Source organism: Pelophylax lessonae (genome assembly GCF_965119305.1).
Source record: "Pelophylax lessonae genome assembly, chromosome: 1".
NCBI classification, from domain to species: domain Eukaryota; kingdom Metazoa; phylum Chordata; class Amphibia; order Anura; family Ranidae; genus Pelophylax; species Pelophylax lessonae.
In genome coordinates this window covers 360,505,591-360,527,503 of record NC_138768.1, presented here as the reverse complement: position 1 = coordinate 360,527,503, position 21,913 = coordinate 360,505,591, and the positions used below count along the sequence as shown (strand labels likewise).

The following is a 21,913-nucleotide window of genomic DNA, read 5'->3' as shown; positions in this document are numbered from 1 at the left end:
CATAAATTTGGTTTAGGTACAGAGTTGCATGACCGCGTAATTGTCATTCAAAGTGCAACAGCGCTAAAAGCTATAAATTGGCCTGGGCGGGAAGGGGGAAATGTGCCCGGTATTGAAGTGCTTAAAGGAGGGTGGGGGGCTCTTGACATCTGATGTGTGGTGCTCTGGACATCTAGTCTTACAGATACAACTGGCCGTTTGAAGGCAACCATAATACTGATGTGGCCCGCAATGAAATTGAGTTTGACACCCCTGGTCTAGGTGTTTAAAGTGGTTGTAAAGGCAGAAGGTTTTTTTCCCTAATGCATTATAAGCATTAAGATAAAAAGCCTTTTGTGTGCAGCAGCTTCCTCAGCCCCTCTAATTCCTACTAGAGGTCCATCTAAATCCAGCGATGTTGCACAATAGACTCGGCTGTCCGGGACTCCCCTCCTCATTGGCTGAGATAGCAGCATGGTGCCATTGGCTCCCGCTGCTGTCAATCAAAGTCAATGAGCCAATGAGGAGAGAAAGGGGTGTTTTTGTTTTTAACTAAAAAAATGGGACTTTAGTATCACTCTAAGTGTTCGGTGGGTTACAATTAAAATACTACTTGGAGAATGGGTGTGCTTGGCTGTTAAGGGCACCAATTTTTTGGCGTACTTGATTGTTAGGAACACTCTTTAGCTCAGTGAAGTAGGTAGACCTTGGGTTTTAAAATTAATTTCTGTAAAAAAAAAAAACATTTTTTTTTCTGTGCTAAAACCTTACCAAGTGGCTTTTTTTTTTTTGTTATATCTGATTTATAGTCTGGCTGTGATTATAGAGCCTTAGAATATTACATAATTAAAAACATATCTAATGCTTTAAGGAGAAGAGCCAATAACTGTTTTGGTTTGCTGAATATGATATCCGTGTACATTTTAGTATTTTGCCTGTACTGTAGATGTGTACTTTTATTTTTGGTATTTAAAAACTAGCATGTACGTAGGGAGTTTTTAATGTTGATTTGATTTTATAAGGTGGAATTATGCTATAACCGGTATCCTTGATGTCAATGTAAAGCCGCGCCTCTATATGTGGTCCTGGAGACATATTCGAAAGCACCGACAGCAAGTGAAGTGGTACAAAGAAGTGTACAAAGCCAAGATAACATCAAAGAAACCGACAGAGGAAGTTCTGCGCAAAGCGGAAGTACTGGATTGTCTTGTTTGTTTTAATAGTTACATTTACCACATGCATTCTGTTTCCCTGGCACAATTGAAACATTTGATTTTAATTCTTGACAGGAGCATGAAAAATCGCTGGATATATTTTGTATCACCCTTGCAAGACAACAAGCTGAAGTAGAGGTAGGAAATTACTTTTTGAAAGTGATATTTAAATCAAATTTCTGGTCAACACAGCAGCAAAGATTTGCATCTTGGTGACTGGGTCATAAAATTCCATGCATTGTCTGCAGTGATTTCAAAATCTTCCTTCTGTTTTTGTATGTAAATAGGAATTAAATTAAAATATATGGCAATGCTTCCAAATTAAATTGGTGTAGTTTTATCCTAAATTTTCCTCAAGCATGTTCTGCATTTGCAGTAAATAGTCAATATCTGTGTAACAACTGTCAATGGGGGGATGAAATCGAAGCAGTGGTTACTCTAAAAGCAAAACTTGTATGAGAGCAAGCAGTAGGTTGTCCCTTTAGACTCCCTGGCACAGAGGGCTTGCCTATCCCAAGAAGAGGGCCTAATGACTGTTTTGAGGCTTCACACCTGAGCTTCTTTCCTAACAAGTTATGTGGTAGATGTGGTGGGTGAAGGGGGGGTTACAGAGCAGAATGACATAGAACAGAAAGTAGCACAGATATCCTTTGTCCCCTCCTTGCTGTGGCTTGAGAATGCTGGGGTGAGGCAGAAAGTGACATGCTTCTGGGTAATGTGACATCTAATCTGGGGGATTGAGTGGGCCCCTCTGGAGCTGTGGAGAGGGGCAGAATCTTTGACTACTTATGCCCCATACACACGTGCAGATTATCTGCAGACTTTTGTCTGCAGACTTACCTTTTCTATGTAGTGCAAGGGCCTGCCAGATTGCATACAAATTGAAAGTGTTTAGGTTTGACCTCATATTATATGGTTTTGGTAAGTCTGCTGACAAAAGTCTGCAGATAATCTGCACGTGTGTATGGGGCATTAGTGTATCTTACAGCCAGGGGTGCTCATTGTGACTGATGCGGTTATCAGATCCCTGTCCTTCTCACTAACTCGTGACAAAGGACCAGCCAATCTCACACCCCGCTGTCACTTGCATAACAATGCCACTCTCAGCTGCACCCTGCACAAACATTTTCCAGCTTTCAGGACCACAATCTAGTTGCCAGCAGGCTGAGAGTGATGTCAGTGGGCTAAGTAAGCAATTAACCCCTTTAATGCTACCACTTCTGTTTTGTCCAAGCGGGAGGAAGCTCGTAATTCTAGCAATATCAATTATGATTTTAGAATTATCATTTGTAACACACACGGTCACCACAGACAGGTATGTTCATAAGATTTATTCATTACAGTCGCACTCTTCAAGAGACAGGTTCTCGGTTCGCTTGCATTAGGAGCTTAGGGACAAGGTTAACCCTTTCCAAAATAAGGTTTTAATAATAAAAAGATCAAAGTTGGTGCAAATAAAATATTTACAGAAAAAAAGGGTTTCAAAGAAGTAGAGACATAATTCAGCAATAGAAATATAAGATAGAATTGTGGAGGAAGAATAATTGCAGTCAATGTCCTGGGTGTTATCAGAGTTCAATCGATGAGCCAGGTGTGATCGGTTCTCAAACTTGATATCTCAGAGAAACTTGTCACCCAGGGAATAGCTGACAGCTATCTTCCCTTCTATACGTGCTAATGTGGTCATTTATGACCCTAATTCGTTCAGGATGACATTTCTCATCCAAATATTTACTTATTATTAATGTGTCATGTTCCTGTCTGAGTTTATGAATCGTGTGTGTATTTGTTAGGTTTTGAATTGGGCAGGGCATTATGATTGCCTTTTAAGATCCCCATTCGTTCTGGTTATCCTTAGTGGATTTGGTCAAAGTTTTGCCATAGGCCTGGACAGAGGAAACGGACATCCTGCCAGGAATCAATTAGTGGTTTACAGCTCTGCACAGGCCAAAATGCTGGGTTTTGATGTCTCTGAGTTGAGATAACAGTTCTTTTGAAGTGTAAAATCTATGCATTCCATGAATTGAAGGAGGTGGGGAGGGGAATAATAGTGATGCATGTATAACTGTTCTGCAAGACTTTGATGGCTAACCTATAATGATTGAACAACATGGCCGCTTGCTACAGCTTTTCGTGTGTCCACTATGGGATATCATTACGCGCATAGTTCCCAACCCATTGGTTTATAGGGCACGTTTGCCCTATAAACCAACTGGAGCTCATTGGAGGATCCTCTATTCTTTAGGTTGTCCAGTTTACCAAGCCGGTAAAGCTGTCTGTCCATGTAAGCTGGATTACTCTGGGTATATGCTTTCTTATGAATTTGTAAATGTGAAGGTGTAGGTGCAGAAACCCCAGTCTTTATATACAGAAAAAGAAAATTGTGTTATCTGTAACAATAGGTTCCTTGAATGTTTAACCACTTAAAGCAGAGTTCCAGTCCCCCAAATACTTTCTTTTTTAAATATTCCTGCGTACTTGTTTAAACATACAGTATCTCACAAAAGTGAGTACACCCCTCACATTTTTGTAAATATTTTATTATGTCTTTTCATGTGACAACACTGAAGAAATTACACTTTGCTACAATGTAATGTAGTGAGTGTACAGCTTGTATAACTGTAAATTTTCTGTCCCCTCAAAATAACTCAACACGCAGCCATTTTATGTCTAAACTACTGGCAACAAAAGTGAGTACACCCCTAAGTTAAAATGTCCAAATTGGGCCCAAAGTGTCAATATTTTGTGTGGCCAACATTTTCCAGCACTGCCTTAACCCTCTTGGACATGGAGTTCTCCAGAGCTTCACAGGTGTCCACTAGAGTCCTTTTCCCTTCCTCCATGGCGTCATCACGGAGCTGATGGATGTTAGAGACCTTGCCCTCCTCCACCTTCCGTTTGAGGATTCCCCACAGATGCTAAATAGGGTTTAGGTCTGAAAACATTCTTGGCCAGTCCATCACCTTTACTCTCAGCTTCTTTAGCAAGACAGTGGTCATCTCGGAGGTGTTTGGGGTCGTCATCATGTTGAAATACTGCCCTGCGGCCCAGTCCCCGAAGAGAGGGAATCATGCTCTGCTTCAGTATGTCACAGTACATGTTGACATTCATGGTTCCCTCAATGAACTGTAGCTCCCCAATGCCGGCAGGACTCATGCAGCCCCAGACCATGACATTTCAACCACCATGTTTGACTGTAGGCAAGACACACTTGTCTTTGTACTCCTCACCTGGTTGCTGCCACACATGCTTGACACCATCTGAACCAAATAGGTTTATCTTGGTTTCATCAGACCACAGGACATGGTTCCAGTAATCCATGTCCTTATTCTGCTTGTCTTCAGCAAATGGTTTGCAGGCTTTCTTGTGCATCATCTTTAGCAAACTGTTTGCAGACTTTCTTGTGCATCATATTTCGAAGAGGCTTCCTTCTGGGATGACAGCCATGCAGACCAATTTGATGCAGTGCGCGGCGTATGGTCTGAGCACTGACACACTCACCCCCCCATCCCTTTAACCTCTGCAGCAAAGCTGGCAGCACTCATACGTCCATTTCTCAATGACAACCTCTGGCTATGACGCTGAGCATGTGCACTCAACCTCTTTGGTCGAGAATAGCGAGGCCTGTTCTGAGTGGAATCTGTACTGTTAAACCACTTTATTGTCTTGGGTACCATGCTGCAGCTCAGTTTCAGGGTCTTGGCAATCTTCTTATAGCCTAGGCCATCTTTATGTAGAGCAACCATTCTTTTTTTCAGATCCTCAGAGGAGTTCTTTGCCATGAGGTGCCATGTTGCACTTCCAGTGAACAATATGATAGAGTGAGAGCGATAACCCCTAATTTAACATACCTGTTCCCCATTCACACCTGAGACCTTATAACACTAACGAGTCACATGACACCGGGGAGGGAAAATGGCTAATTAGACCCAATTTGGACATTTTCATTTAGGGGTAAACTCACTTTTGTTGCCAGCGGTTTAGACATTAATGGCTGTGTGTTGAGTTATTTTGAGGGGACATGAAATTTACACTGTTATACAAGCTGTACACTCACTACTTTACATTGTAGCAAAGTGTAATTTCTTCAGTGTTGTCACGTGAAAAGATATAATAAAATAACCAGATCTCGGAAGCAGGCCCGTTCCATGTCATTGCCCAAACAAAAAATGGTGCAATGCACCCATCTCCTGCGCTCAGGGAAGTGACCTTCTGACCAGCTTTAGCCACACACATGCGGCTACCAGCTACTATACACTTGGCTTCTCCTAAATGCTTAAGCCTTGCAGCCCCTTCAAGACCAAGGTAATCCAAAATCACTGCAATCAAAATACAAGCACATGGGTGCATCGGGCTAGCGCATTATCCTCCAAAAAAGGCTTTATTAAATACAGAATTAAAAATACTCAAAACAAGTTCTTGGTAAGTGCATATCACAATACTGAGTTGCCGTCAGCGTCGGAAACGGAAGATGTATCGTCCTCAGTATCTTGAAATGGCTTACACGTTTCAAGGCTTATCTCCTGAAGAAGAGGCTAATCCTCAAAACGCGTAAGCCATGTCAAGCTACTGAGGACGGTACATCTTCCATTTCTGACGCCGATGGCAACTCCGTATTGTGATATGCACTTACCAAGAACCCGTTTGTGAGTATTTTTAATTCTGTATTTAATAAAGCCTTTTATGCAGGTTCCATTTCATCTGTGGGCATCTGAAGCCCTCTTCTCTTGATATACGGGATTTGGTAGGCCCTCACAAATTAACTAGCTACCCAACATGCACCTCCTGATCTCGCGCCTGGGCACTGCTCTCTCTTCCCGACAGGTTGCCATAATAATGGCAGCGTAAGGCCCTCAATTAGCAATGGAGGATTACAGGTGCTTGGGATTAAGAACATAGGAGACAAACAGTGGTGTTTCCCTTGCAAATTTTGAAGCATGAGAGAAACTCCAAATTTCTCTCATGCTTTGTTCCAACAACCTAAGGTCTAATGCCCCATACACACGTGCAGATTATCTGCAGACTTTTGTCTGCAGATTTACCAAAACCATATAATATGAGGTCAAACCTAAACACTTTCAATTTGTATGCAATCCGGCAGGCCCTTGCACTACATAGAAAAGGTAAGTCTGCAGACAAAAGTCTGCAGATAATCTGCACGTGTGTATGGGGCATAACACCAACACCACTAACTAAGGTTGTGACTAATGCCCCGTACACACGTGCAGATTATCTGCAGACTTTTGTCTGCAGACTTACCTCTTCTATGTAGTGCAAGGGCCTGCCGGATTGCATACAAATTGAAAGTGTTTAGGTTTGACCTGATATTATATGGTTTTGGTAAGTCTGCAGACAAAAGTCTGCAGATAATCTGCACGTGTGTACGGGGCATAAGGCTGAATTTGTAGCCACTATGTCTGACTTATTCCAATGGCTATTGCCACTTTCTAGAATCAGAGGAAGCTATCAAGTGCAAGCACTCTTCTGTCTTGACTCCACCTGATTTTAATTCTGCTCAATAAAAAAATGTATTCTAACACAATAGCTGGAACACAAATAAAGGGAGGATTGGCTTGCGGCACTCAAATAACAGTCCGTATTCATAAACGGGAACAAACCTATCAGCTTACCAGAAGGAAAGAAATAGTCCTGTCATCAAATAAAGTTGGTGTTGATTCACTCAATACCAGCCCAGTCAGCTCAGCCCATCAAGGGGAATTAGGACTTTCTACCAGAAGCCCCTCAAAATTTCTCTCCACTTTTTGAGATAATTATTTCTTTACCGTCTCACCATATGTTGGTGACTGTGGATTCATTGCTCAGGGTAGTTGTGCATAACAGACTTTGTTGGCAAGTTGGGCCTTATACAGTGACTAGCCAAATTCGTGGAGAATATTCCCCCTCCTGACAATTTTAACAAAAAAATGGTCTGCCTCCACTGTGAACCCAGTCATTCTTGCACTATATGCTAAATCTACCATCCCCAATTGAGGAGACCCACTCCTTTAAAGATTGAGTGGATAGACGTTTCAGGACTCCTCTAAAGACCCACTTTCCAGTAGCCCTGCCCTACAGCTAGCCGTTGCCATCAAAGCAGATACCTAAGCTATGCCTGCCTGGGCTGGAGAAAATCATGATGAACTTTCTCATGAGGTAAACTACCCAAATCTTTTTTTTTTTTTTTTTTTTTTTTTTTTAAAGTTACAACTTTTTATTTCGGGCCTAATATCCTGTGTGCCAAAAAGAACCTATTGGTCAGATTTCCAAAATTTTCTTTTAACAAACAATGGTCACATGCACAGAATCTTATGGTTTTAAAGTCTGAGCAACTCCTCCAGTGTGGGAAAGATTTGCACATGCCCTTCAGGGGAAAAAAACTTCTCTTTGACAAGCTTCTCGATTAATACAATGGAAGAGGACTCAGGCCCCATTATCCAGCCCCATGATTTACTTTGTATTATGTATCTTCTATTGTATAGATTTCCTCCATTTCTCCCTTTCAGGCACAATCATCTACTGCATGTCTTTCTGTTTGTTGCAAACCATACTTCTGTAAGCCTACTGGTGCTACTAAAAAGCCTTTCTCACACTAAAAGTTACCCCCCCTTTTATGGATGCGATGAGGTACTCTACTGACACTTACCCCAACTTACAAAAAAAATGTAAAACCTTCTTTCTCTTTACCTTTTACATGAGGTGCACAAGTATTCCTAATTGCTGTCCTCCATTTTCAGGCATACAGGCATTTTTTTTTAGTTTACTGATCTAAATTCAGCCCATTATTTTCAGTGTGCCTGTGCACACAGGCCCGTAAACATATACTGCGCATGAATCCTTAAGAAAAGAAAAATACAGAAATCTGAGTAGCTGGTCAGTATTTTTGTGTGTATATGTGCAATTACGCACAGATACGTGCACATGCTACACTTCCTTCATTAAAATTTAAGTGGTTGAAAACGCAGGAAGATTTTTTTCTTAAGGCTTTTTACCTTAATTGATAGAATGCATTGTGTGTGCAGCAGCCACCCTCAGCCTCCCTGATATTTACCTGAGCCCCATCTCGACCCAGCTATGTTGCACGAGAGACTCGGCCCCCCCTCCTGATTGGCTGGAAAACCAGCAAAGCGCCATTTGCTCCCGCTGCTGTCAATCAAAGTCGGTGAGCCAATGAGGATAATGGGGGTGGGCCGGGCCCTGGCTACATGTCTGAATGGACACCCGGGAACTGCGGCTTGGCTCGGGTGCCACCATAGCAAGCTACTGCTTGCTGTGGGGGCACTCAACAGGAGGGAAGGGCCGAAGAGGGACCCAAGAAGAGGAGGATCTGGGCTGCTTTGTGCAAAACCACTGCACAGAGCAGGTAAATGACATGTTTGTTATTTTGAACAAAAAAAAAAGAGACTTTAGTTACCCCAACACTTCATATTCCTGATTTGAACCTGCTGTACCATACCATGTACATGCATAAGACAGTATCCTGTTCTCTTTGTATTGCTTCCTTTATGTGAAATCCCTGGTGTTCCTGCCAGTCCCTCTGCTTTTCTATTAAATACTGACCACAATAAGCAATAGAGCACACCATGGTAAATGCTCTAGCTGTACTGGGAACTCAGTGTACTCTCCTCCAATGATCAGGCTTGTCTTGACACACCCCTGCTGCACAGCCATTCATGGGGAAGCCCAGTGTGCTGCTGTTTTTTTCTCCTCCCCCAGCTCTTATGCAGCTGTGAAGGAAAAAGGTACTTGTGTTTTTTTTTTTTTTATATCCGCACAAAAATGTTTTGCCTTTCATTTTTTTATTTTTATTTTTTTTAAACTGAATAGATTATTTTACAAATTGATCGTTTACAATCACTTTAAGCTGGAAGAACTTTTATACTTGTGTGTAAATACTCACAAATACATTTAAATACTCGCAAAGTGATTTACAGCCCAGCCTAGCAATTTTTTCTGCCAGTAATGTCTGAAGCTGATACATCAGTAGAGTGTGCAAGAGGCTTCTATAATAATGGACTTGTGATACTACAGGCAGTTTTATAGGATGCTCATCCTTCCTCTGCTTTTTTTTTTTTTTTTCCCCCTATTCAGAGTGGTCAAAATTTATTTCTGAAATTATCCTTCTAATCCACCTGACTAGTCTTAAATAATATTAGCTGAAAGCTGCTGTGCCAACAGCTAATCCTCATTTCTCAATAAGCAAACTAACCACCCTGTCTGACATTTCAGCAAGTGTATGGAGAATAGTTTGTTTGCAATAGTTGTTTTTTTTTGTCATTCTTTATTTAAAGGAGTATGCCTTATACACTTTACAGAAAATCAATGTACAAATCAAATTATTCAGGAAGAACAGTGCAAGAAGCACGGTAATTGTGCAGGTTAGGAAGCAACTGTTAGCTTGCACAGTTCAATGCATCTGAGCTTCAACATTATAAAGTACAAATATGGAAACAAAGATGTATTCCAAGTGTGTAGGTTTTTATTTAAGAAACTTAAAACCCATAGCTGGGAAGATACCCCAGCGTAGCAGAAGGAATAGATGCTAATATAGAAAAGAAGATGAGGAAGGCACAGCCTGGGTGGCTTAGTTCATCAAGGAAGAGGGGAGGAAAAAAAGAGGGGGAAAGAGACCAGAATGATATGGAGGAAAGGGTAGGGGAAGAAAAGATTAAATGACAATAAGAAGGGATTCTTTAATAAGCATAACCTTTAATTTGAGAAAATTACGGATCAAGATACCGTCCCATACAGCTTCCCATCACAACTCTGACACATGAGCAATGATTTTTACTCACAGTGGAGACATGGGCCAAGTATGTTCATAGATGCAATGGGTGAAAGGATACATAATACACAGGGAAATTAAAGAAGTGCACATTCTTATGTGCAGTCAGTAATAGCAGTGAAAGCTAGTTCAATACACAGATTTTTTTAAAAGGTATTTAAAGATTGTGACTAAATTGTTTTAACAGCTTTCTTTAACATTACAAAATATGTTGCTTATCTATGCACCACTTCCTATTTAAAAGCAAAGTGCATTTCATGCAGTCCTGTGAATAATATTTATGGAGTAATGCAAATATGAGAACATTGCCAAATATAAAATCATTATTGATCCTATTGTTTTACTGTCCAGGCAAGCAAAGCCGGCCTTAAAATATATAGACCAGGAGCAAAAGATGAGGACAGCAACTCTAATGGATGGTTTGGATGGATGTGGGGCTGGTCTGGAGACAGCACAGAAAAGAAGGAAGAGGCAAAGTCTGGAGGTATGTGCGTTTTATTGTTTGCTGCACACAGTTTTCCTTCTAATTGCAGCATATTTTTTTTTAAAGCTGAATCCCAGATATGGTTTTTATTGCATAGGTATATTGGTTTAGCCTGTATTAGTGTAAGTATACATATTCCACACCCGTAGGAATGCTGTGCAATCGTAGAATCACTGTTGTAGTCAGCACTATTTCAGTGATCACTGCAGCCTTCTGGGTCCTGTGCATTCCCTGATTGCACGAGGTCTAAATCGTGACCTTACTGCAATGCTTTTCCACGTTGTCCAATCAGTGACTGCCTTGTATTCATTGAGCAAATACAAGAAAAAATACAAGAGGTTCTATGAATTTCAAACAGGCGACCCCCTGTGGTAACTAGTAACTATGCAGGAGGACAGCACATGGACAGGATTTGGAAGACCGCAGTGATCACTGTAATAGCAGTGGCTACTACAGTGGCTACTACAGTGATTCTCTAGTTCCGCTGGTATGGAATATGTGTATTTTATGTTTGTCCAAGCTGGTCCAATGTAACTTTGCAATGAAAAACATACATACTTGGATTTAAGATTTAAGGCTTATTTACTATGCCATCTGAATAAGTGGAAATGCTTCGGTACAACACACACACAAATTATGAATGGTTCATTACCTGTTCCCCAAAGCCTCAGACTTTCAGTTCCAGTGATCCCCAGTTCTTTAAGCATGTTAGATTTCAATTCGTGCACAGCATGTTCCTTTCAACCAGTGCTATCTTTAGGAATGTTTTTAGCGAGCACTGTTCTTTCTTTATTATTTACATTGTTATATCTAACACCTTTTTTAACGATAATGATATATTTAACTATAGAAAAGTCCTAATATAAATGATTACTAGTAATGATTCATTAGTTTGATGGATTGTAATACAGATTTGCTCTCTTAAGGTCTGGAAGAGCTGATGACTCCTGAAGAGAAAGCAAGGTTGTGTGCAGCAATTGGATACAGTGAAACTGCAGTTGACCCAACTCTACCAAAAACAGTGAGCACAATTTGCCAGCTATTCTATTCTATTCTAATATATAGTTTTTTTAGAAGTCATGTGAACTTAATTTCCAGCAGAACATGAACTATAAAAGCTATGTAACAATGATTGATTGTTTTCTTCATAAAGAATATTCATGTGATAATAACCATCCTTGTTAAAGTAGTGTGTGCTATTAATTGCCTCCAGCACTGCTTCTGCTTCTTTTTGATTGGGGCTGCCATACTGCCAGAGGTAAAGCATATACAGGTGCATCTCATAAAATTAGAATATCATCAAAAATGTATTTCAGTAATTCAATTCAGATAGTGTGGCGTGGCATTTAGGTGATCAACTGTGCTGACTTTGGTCTTGATAAAAAACAGTGGACCAACTCCAGCAGATGACATGACAGACTGTGGAAAATGGTGCATTTCATTTGGAAATCAAGGTCCCAGAGTCTGGAGGAAGAGTTGAGAGGCACAGAATCCAAGTTGCATGAGGTCCAGTGGGAAGTTTCAACAGTCATTGATGATTTGGGGAGCCATGTCATCTGCTGATGTTGGTCCACTGTGTTTTATCAATTCCAAAGTCAGCGCAGCCCTCTACCAAGAAATTCTAGAGCACTTCATACTTTCCTCTGCTGACCAGCTTTATGGAGATGCTGATTTCATTTTCCAGCAGGACTTGGCACCTGCCCACACTGTCAAAAGAACCAATACCTGGCTTAATAATCATGGTATCACTGTGCTAGATTGGCCAGCAAATTCGTCTGACCTGAACCCCATAGAGAATCTGTGGGGTATTGTCAAGAGGAAGATGGGAGACACCAGACCCAACAATGCAGATGAGTTGAAAGGCCGCTGTCAAAGCAACCTGGGTACCCGTAACGCCTTAGCAGTGCCAAAGGCTGATCGCCTCCATGACACGCCGCATTGATGCAGTAATTCATGCAAAAGGAGCCCTGACCAAGTATTGAGTGCATTCAATACTGTACATGAACATCCTTTTCAGTAAGCCAACATTTATGTATTGAAAATCCTTTTTTTGTTTTATTGGTCATATGTAATAATCTAATTTTCTGAGATACTGAATTTCGGGTTTTCACTAGCTATAAGCCATAATCATCAAAATTAAAATAAATAAATGCTTGAAATAGATCACTCTGTGTGCAACACATCTATATAAAATATAAGATTCACTTTTTTCAATTGCATTAGTGAAATTAACCTTTTTAAAGACATTCTAATTTGATGAAATGCACCTGTATGTGACTAAGGCCGACAATACATTCTTTTTTTTTTCCGCTCTATATTTATTTTTTTGTTCAATTAGCGAGTTAAAAGAAAAAAATGACCCGATTCCCCCATCCTTACACTGGATATTATTGTATTCTGACAGAAGGGAGCTTTCCCCGCTGTCAATATACAATGATCAGTGCTTCTGACTATAGCCGGTGGCACTGATTGATCCAGAAAAACCAGACAGGCTGGTTATATTCTAGTCGATTGGCATATTGACTTCTGTACAACCAGCCTGCCCATACATGGATTAGAATTTGACTGGTCCCTGCTGAACCGGCCGAATTTTGATTCATGCATGGCTGCCTCAAGCAGACAGGGAAAGCTTCCAGCAGCAAAATGACTGTTCTGTCGACCTCTGTATGTGTCATATTTTTTATGTTGAATGTGAAGCCTAAAGGTGTAGCTTTGTGTTTGGGCTCAGCAAGTGTGGAATCATGTCTACTTACATTCTACGCAGTCCCTGGAATGCTGGCTCATTTTAGACCAGATGCAGTTGAAAGAGGAAGGAGAGAAAAGCAACAAAATAATATAGTAACTTTTACTAGAGTAAGATAAGTATAAGCAAAGCTTTTTGGCCATACTTTTGTTGTGGGTCAGGGAAGTGCACTTTTGTTCTCCTGTGACCCAGAATAAGCTGACAGCGGGTTGAAGCCTGCTGTCATCTGACTTCACAGGACCGCTCTGGGCTCTGGAAAGCTCCTGACCATTTTTTCGGGATTCACCCAGCTCCCTGATTAACATCTGGCTCTGGCTCTCAGCACATGGCTGAGAACTGAAGCCAGCTGTGCCTTCCCCTCTCCAGCCTGGTGCTCAAGTGAGTGCTGGTGGGGCAGAGCCGGGAGCAAAGACTATAGTAATTTCTGTCAGCTCCAAGAAGACGAAGAGCTGAGCAATCAGTGGTCGTGATCACTCAGTCTTTGGGCTTAGATCTGGCAGAGGACAGCTGCAGCATCAGACTGATCCTGCAGCATAGAAGTGAATATGTATGTTGGTTACATCTCCTTTATCCCTTTTGCCAACTTCTCCCTTGGTAGCGAAGTGTGTCTTATCTCACTGCTTTTTTTCTTCACCCTCCTCTTGATATCCCTGGTCATAGACCATGTATCCTTCTATAGTCCTTCTTTTTTCTCCACCCACTTGGCAGGAGGCACCTTATCAATTGATCAGGCTTTCACAAGACTTGTTCGTTCATCTTCTGAAACAGGGTATCGTGGCATATAGGATTTTTGTGGTGATCAAAAGTGAACTGCACGTGTACTGGTGCAGCGTAACGTTTAACATTTCTCTCAGGACACTTTAAGGAAAAGATTTACTATGAATAACAGTTTAAAGATGGAAAAACGCCAGAAGTGGCTACTAAAAAAAGAAACATTGCTTTGGGCACCTGGGCGCTTGACTGTCCTTGTCTGAAACATCTGGGGCTTGCTATAAAATGATCTTAAATGAAATAGTTCCTTAAAATAATCTGAATTGACATATATAAATGCCTTTCTTAATGTATAATAGTGCACAATTTGTATAGTATTAGTATAGTATTTTGACACAAATAGTTTTAAAAGCCCATTTGCCTTACAGACTCTAATATATTTGGACAGTTCGATAAGAAAGAAGACCCGTTGCAAATAAGTTTTTTTTTTTTTTTTTTGTTTTTTTAAGTGAAAAGCGAAACTATTGATACTGTGTTTTTTGGTTTTTTTTTCAGTATGAAGCAGTGGTTTTATGTGTAAAGTTATTAAGTATGTCAATTCAGTTGCGAGAAGATAAAGGAAAGCCTGAACTGATTAATCTGGCTATAACTGACTTAAGCTCCATGTTAAAGCAACGCCCAGGAGCACAAGCAGTTAGGTGAGTCAGCTGAACAATGTTCCATTCAATAATATATTCTGTTTTCTTTATGCTGCATATAAGTGATGTTGATTGTGGTTTGTGACTTTAACCACTTAAGCCCCGGAAGATTTTACCTCCTTCCTGACCAGGGGGTTTTTTGCGATTTTTTTACTGCGTGACTTTAACGGACAATTGCGCGGTCGTACCTAAACTAATTTCACTTCCTTTTTTTCCCACAAACAGAGCTTTCTTTTGGTGGTATTTGATCACCTGTGCGATTTTTTTTTTTTTTTTTGATCATGCGCTATAAACAAAAAAAGAGCGTAAATTTTGCAAAAATAACAATATTTTCACTTTTTTTTATATGAAATTCCACCCAAAAAATGTAAAAATCTAAATTTTTTAACATTTTCGGCCAATTTGTTTTATGCTACATATGTTTGGTAAAAAAAACCGCAAAAAGCGTATTTTGATTGGTTTGCGCAAAAGTTATCGCGTTTACTAACAAAGGGAAAGATTTTTGTCATTTTTGGTGTTTTTTTTTTTTTAACGAGTAATGGTGGCGATCTGCGATTTTTTTTTTTTTTTTTTTTGCGGGCCATGCAACATTGCGGCGGACAGATCGGACCCTTGACTGACATTTTTGACACTTTTGGGGGTACCAGTGACATTACTGCAGTAATCAGTGCTATACATATGCACTGTTATTGTAAAAATGACACTGGCAGGGAAGCGGTTAACTGTATTGGAGAGGGAGGGGTTAAGTGTGTCCTAGGGGCGTGTTTCTAACTGTGATGGGACATGTCTCCTATTGTAAAAACAGAGATCAACGGTTCTACATAATAGAACCGTCTGATCTCCATTTTTACACAGGGGAGAATGACAGGTGGCTTGTTTACATAAGCCGCCCGCCTTTCTCCCTCTCTACCGACGATCGTAGTGTGACCGGCGGACATCGGGTCCGCCGGTCACACGCGCGGACTCCTCTGTGAACGAGCCGGGGGTGGCGCGCGCCTCAGCGGGCGCGCGCTCGCCCGCTATTGGCTCAAAAGCCGGTCACAGGCTAGCGGCGTAGATCTACGTCACTCTGCCTGGCCGGGGCTGACTGCCGCAGTAAATATACTGTGCGCAGTCGACAAGCGGTTAAGACATGAGTGTTTTTTTTTTTTTGGGATCATTTTGTGCTGATATTTGTATCTCCAATCTTCCACATACAGGTTTGAAGCTCAAATTGGCACATTTGAGATAACTGGCATGTCACAGGACAAGTCTGTTCCCTGGCTGTTGTCTTCCCGGAATATTGTAACAGATAATGACATTTCACTGTTGAGCCTCATGTTTGAAACCAATCCTTTGGATGAGCGGGCAGACCAAAGACTTATAGTGGACTCCCAACCGCTAGAAATAATTTATGATGCTGTAAGAACCAGATAATTTTTACATATCTTAACTATCTGATTAACTTTTAAATTCACTTGAAAATGTTTTTATTGTTCTAAATGTTTGTATTTTGCCATATTTAGAAAACCATCAACAGTTTAGCAGATTTTTTCCGCCCTCCACAAGACGTCCATCTTGAACAACTGACTTCAGCCACTTTAACTAAGTTAGAAGAGTTTCGAGATAAAACTTCAACAGGCAAGCACGTTTTTTGTGTAATTTATTTTTACATTGCACATTTTGTTTTTTTGTATTTTTGTTTTACATTTCTTTTTCAGATGCTTGGTTATACAGTATAATCCTTTATGAATGAATTATCCTAGGCTCAGTGAATTCTTGGGTATAGTTGTAACTAGGTAGCTAATTTCAGTGTATCTTGATACGATATCTATAAGCATTATGAAATATACGTTTAGTATGGAATTGTGGCCCACAGGGGATTGAAGTTATTTTGCTTTGCAGATAATCTAAGCATGTGCTTTTGGAGCAGTTATTTTATTGATTTGTACTACCCTGACAACACAAATATGTAAACAAAAAAAAATCCAAACTGGTACCCTCCGTGAATTGTAGGCATCTCTAGGTTGCTGCGCACTGGCCCGAAGTTAACATATAGCACCTCAGATGTGTGACTCTGGGGTCTTTGTAATACAAACTGTGAGTGCCGATTCACATTTCTGCGATGTTGGAACGCTGCAAATATACAGCGTGTTCCCGCATCGTATCTGCACCCCTGGCAGTTCACACTGCCATATGCGATGCGCTGGGAGTGTCAATTAAAAGTTAACGACACCCCAGATAAGATCGCATATCGCAGTACAATCTGTAAGTTCACACAGAATCGGATCACACTAGTGTGAACCACCATGCGATCCGATTCTGCTACGGACCAAAAAAAGGGTCCTGTGCGTGTTTTAGTGCGACTGCGGTGCGAATTCAGCCATACAATTAGGGGTTGCTGGCAGGTTGGGATAACAAAGAAGCATATTCTTGGGTGTAGGTGAACGCCAGCCAGCATGCGCAGATGCTATTGGATTTGGAGGAGAGACAAATCTTCCATTCGGTATGTGTAGTCCACTGCAAGCAGCCTTTGTTGAATAGAAGGTGTGGAGGTTTGAGACCAAAGTCTGGGAATAAGGGATTTGGCGGCATTTAAAAGATGAGGAGTGATGGATCGTTTGTATTTGTGAGGGGGTTCAGTAGTGGAGTGAAACAGCACCGTCCACGGGTCATCCGGAAGTTCAGAATGAATTTAAGAAAGTAGTAGTATTTTTCTGAAAGAGTAGTTGATGCTTGAAATAAACTTCCAGTGGAGTTAGTGAGACAGTCAGCAGTCAATGGCTTCAAACATGCTTGGATCAAACCTAGATCTATGTTCAGACAAAAACGTTAAAGAGAAAAAAAAGAACAAAAACAAGCAAAAAGCGGTCAGACTTAAAGCGAAATTCCACCCAAATTAGATTTTTTTTTTTACATAAAAATACCCCATAGAATAGTCGGGGCTAGTGCATTTAAGCAATGATAGACTGTCCCCTGTTTAGTGTACCTGTAAGAAGAATTACTTATCTTGTAAATTTCTTGTCCAGCGCTGCCATCAGCGGTGTGGGCAGCTGAAGCCGCAGTGTCCCTCTTCGTGTCCCTCTTCGTGTCCCTCTTCCTGGACTTCGGAGTCCCAGAATTCCATGCCTCGTCACTTCCAGTGCAGGCGCGTCATCCCACAGTTGGATTCCTTGTCATTGTGCATGCCCAGAAGCTGTTCTCGTGCCTGCACTGGAAGTGACGAGGGACACCATTGCAAAGCAGGAAATGACGTCAGAGGCCGCGGCCGCATAATGAGGAAGTGGCAGGAAGGTAAGTTAATTTTCATTAAAAAATAAGGTAAGTGAAACAAAAATTATAATTATCCAATTAGTTTTTAGAATGTTTTAATATTATTTATGGTGTGAAGTTCAAAATTAGGGTGGAACTCCGCTTTAATGGACTACTCCATCTACTCTGCCCTCACGTTTCTATGTTTCTATTGCACAGCATCTCTGTTCTACCCAAGGCTGCATAGGTCTTTTTTTGGCACTGTTCTACTATGGAGATATTTTGTTGATTTTATTACGAGTTTCTTGCTAAGACATTTAAAAACTAAGGCTCCATTTACATCAGCCCGTCTCTGAAGTCACATGATTTCCAGTGTGACTTTGGAGCAACTTTTGGTGTGATTTTGATCTGACTATACATTCTTTTGATCATAGTTATATTTCTTTTTGTGGAAACGTTTTATATAATGATTTATGTTTTTATTTTTAGGGCTCCTGTATGTTATAGAGACACAGAAGGTTCTTGATTTAAAAATCAACCTCCAGGCTTCGTACATCCTTGTTCCTCAAAATGGGTTTTATGAGAGCACATCTAATTTGCTTATTTTGGATTTAGGTAGTTTATCGGTAGGTATTTTTTAACTTTTTTATATGAGCTGACTTATCTATAAATTTGAATAAAAATGGCTTGTCCTTACATGTGTAAACAATGTTACAAAAGTAAACCTTTTTAGTTTTAGAAATATTTTAGAAAACATTGCTTAACAGCCTTTGGCTAGTGTTATACTGATCCACTGGGCTTTGGCCGCAGTACAGTGTATCCAAGACCTGAGAACCCAAGAGCTGAGTTGGCCTCACCCCCCTACGTTCCATCTGTAATTTAAATTTTACTTTTGGGTTGATTGTCCCTTTCATGAAGTTGCCTAAATTCTTTATTCCTCTCACACTTTTTTTTTTAAAGATTTTTGATTCGTACAATGCTTCTTAACTCTTTTTTTTTTTTTTTTTTTTTTTTTTTTTGCATTTAAGATGACCAGCAAAAGTCGTTCAAATCTCCCCCAACTGAAAGCAGGTCAGAACAGCATTGAAGATATTATGTCCCGGGCCTATGAGAGTTTTGATGTGCAGCTAAGCAGTATGCAGTTGCTTTACAGCAAGCATCGTGAGTGATACGTCAGTGGCAAAAAGTTATGTTAAGCCGACACTGGCTTGAGGAGACTCATGTACTTGGCTCTCATGTTTGCCAATCATTGTTTTCATTGTAGATGAGGATTGGAAGGAGGCTCGCAAACAGAAACATTCTGCTCAACATATTTTGGAGCCAATGGATCTCAGAGTTGATTTTAGCCGGGCCATGGTAGTGACTGATTCAAGGATGCCAAAGTAAGCTGGTCTAAATCTGTAAAGTAATACGACTTAAAGTGTAATTACATTTTTCAGGCAGACCCGATCAGGCCTTCTAGTGTCCTTTATGAAGTGGCAGGTGTAAACGGACATGTGTCCATTTGCATGTGGATACAGACAGCAATAGAAACCTAGACACAGAGGTTCTAACCATTTCCATTTGTATGCAAAAAAACTTAGGCTAAACTGTTGCTTCAAGTAGGGAATGATGAATGTGATGCAGCATATAACAATGATCAAAATATCATACAGCAAGAAAATACAAAATGTAAAAGTTATTCAAAAAATGTATTTCAGGAGAATGTCTGGACAATAACTCAAAATAAACCCTGTCAGCAATTTTAAAGGTTTGAAAATGTCCTGGCTAAGAAAAGACACCTTAAAGTACCCCTTTAGCAGGAAAAGCCTATTCTGTGTGCACTCCTGATACTAGTTTCACTGTGTTACCAAAGGTCTCCACTTGCTTTATTTTTGTGCTGGCCATTCTTACCTTCTGCTTTCCACCCATCTAATGACAGTACACAGTGGAAAAGGGTATTTCTCTTTCGTCCACCGACGGATGTAGCTGCTGCATTAAATCATAGACAGATGGGTAATAAGCCCCTCCCACTAGCAGTGACCAGGTAGAGCCAAAGGCTTTGACACGTCCAGGGAGGCGGGATCCCTGGTTTATTACCCCTGGCCTCACCGTTGCATCTTCAGTTTTAGCTGCCTGGTATTAGGAGTGGCCAAACAGCTCCCTGCTGGGACCTTTTTTGTCCTAGCTTTGTTTTAAACGTCTTAAAGGGAACCTTTTTTTTTTTTTACTGCAGACTCCAGTTCCTGTGGAATGCCGGCTGGGTTTCGGACTGGCTATATGAGAGCCTTACGGTCTCCCAGTTTGTGCCAGCGAGCGCTTGCAGACCGTAGCTCAGCGCTGGGTCTCCATAGCGACTATAGTCCCACGGACGGGGTCTGGCCTGCGGGTGAAACACCCCGCCGGGATGCACACACTTGGCATGCCAGTGTCGCAGCTTGCCCCTTGGCCGACAGCACCCTCACTGCGGTGCAGAGGCAGTCTGTCAGGATGGACGCCCACCCTCAGCAGCGTGGTCCGGTAAGTACAGTCCCCCCGTCTGGTTAGCGGACCTAGGGCGGACGTGGGCTACTCGATAGGTGAGTAGGACCCTCGGGTACCCATACCTCCTACCACCCTCCTCCACTATGAGGGGTCTCCTGGAACCTTCCCCTCCTACCCTGACCTCTCCCTACCCTGGGCCCTGGACCCCCTGGACACTTTTAGTGGAGGTCCCCTATGTATGTCTCCTCAGGTGCTATACCGGGTAGTGGACGGTGGGGGGGGGAGGGGCCTCGGAGGGGGGTACATGGCTGCGCCTCATACCGCTACCTGGGGGGGGGGGTTTCATCCGCCAGGGCCCCCAGGCCCGTTACTAGGGTAGGTCTCATTAGGCCCGAGGTCATGTGCTCATCGGCGCAAAGCCGCCATTTTTCCGTGGCCTGCAGCTTTAACAGGCCTCAGCAGCCTGCCTGGGTATCCCTATCACTGTAATGCCGGTGGCCATTTTGCTGGAGCCAGAGACAAAACAGCACAGGAGCTTCTGGCTCTTGTGGGCGGTAGCATTTCCTTCTGCCTTCTCTTCTCCATTCTGCTGATGGACCTTGCTGTGTTCTTCATGTGGTAACTACTCTAGAGGAGTTTAATTACCCTGGCCTTCTCCTTTTCATCTTCAGAGGGGTTTCAGGCCTTTAGGGGGCTTAGGAATATCCCCCGGAGTAGCGCTGCTTGCATCGCGATCGCCTCTTAAAGGCGCAGTTCAAGCCGGTAGCAGCGGAATTACTGGGAACTCTGGTACTTTTTTATAACCTCACTTGGCCTCAGGGGCATTAATATTGGGCGATTGGGCGCGGATTGCTCCCTCTTAGGCCATTGTTCCTGTTTTCAGGAGAAGCTTCTGTTTAACCCCTTGCGGTGCAGGTTCCGGGGTTTCCCCGTTTCCCTGTCTGCTCTTTACATTCTTACTGTGCAATCCTACTGTGTGGCCATATGTCTAACATGGATTCCCCAAGTTTGTCTGCGACCCCTGATGTATCGTTGGGGCCCGCTTCTGAGGCTGATGATGTAACTTTGTTGTCTGTGATGCAAGAAATGTCCAGAAAAATGGATAAAGTTATTGCGGCAGCATTTACTAAGAAACGCCCTCGGCCCTCGCCTGTTTCATCTCAGACCTAAGATTCTGAGGCCGATATGGTCGCGCGCAACACAGACCCCCTTTTGGAGGATGCGTCCCCGCATTCAGACTTTTCTGATGCGGAAGAGGATGTTTCCTTGGCACAGGAAAAGGCGCTGGTAGATGCTTTTATATCCTTAGTGAGGGACACCCTAAAAATCACGGATGCGATTTCAAAATCGCAAGGAGCCTTAGTATCCTTTTGGATCCCTCGGGGCAAAGAAATTGGCCAAGGTTTTCCCTTGTCCCAAAGTCTTGTCCGCCTTAGTGGAGGAACAATGGCGGCGACCTAATCGCACTCTTTCGATTCCCAAACGTTTGGCTAGACGCTACCCGTTTGAGGAAGAAATCTAATGCAAATGGACGGTCCCCCCTCAGGTGGACCCCCAGATATGTGGTATTCACAAGGCCATGGTTTTACCAGTGGCAGAAGTCTCATC

At 41.9% G+C, this 21,913-nt stretch overlaps 1 protein-coding gene across 1 annotated transcript in view; it reads left to right on the top strand.

The window, feature by feature from the left end:
• The window catches only part of VPS13A (vacuolar protein sorting 13 homolog A), a 427,491-nt gene that overhangs the window by 93,023 nt on the left and 312,555 nt on the right, over positions 1 to 21,913 (top strand). The window contains exons 13-22 of the mRNA XM_082266808.1: positions 1,002 to 1,173; positions 1,269 to 1,331; positions 10,327 to 10,459; positions 11,386 to 11,480; positions 14,469 to 14,611; positions 15,811 to 16,012; positions 16,117 to 16,231; positions 18,332 to 18,468; positions 18,871 to 19,003; positions 19,107 to 19,224. Of these exons, the coding sequence (XP_082122934.1) occupies positions 1,002 to 1,173; positions 1,269 to 1,331; positions 10,327 to 10,459; positions 11,386 to 11,480; positions 14,469 to 14,611; positions 15,811 to 16,012; positions 16,117 to 16,231; positions 18,332 to 18,468; positions 18,871 to 19,003; positions 19,107 to 19,224 (1,311 nt within the window). The remainder of the gene's footprint in view (positions 1 to 1,001; positions 1,174 to 1,268; positions 1,332 to 10,326; positions 10,460 to 11,385; positions 11,481 to 14,468; positions 14,612 to 15,810; positions 16,013 to 16,116; positions 16,232 to 18,331; positions 18,469 to 18,870; positions 19,004 to 19,106; positions 19,225 to 21,913) is intronic.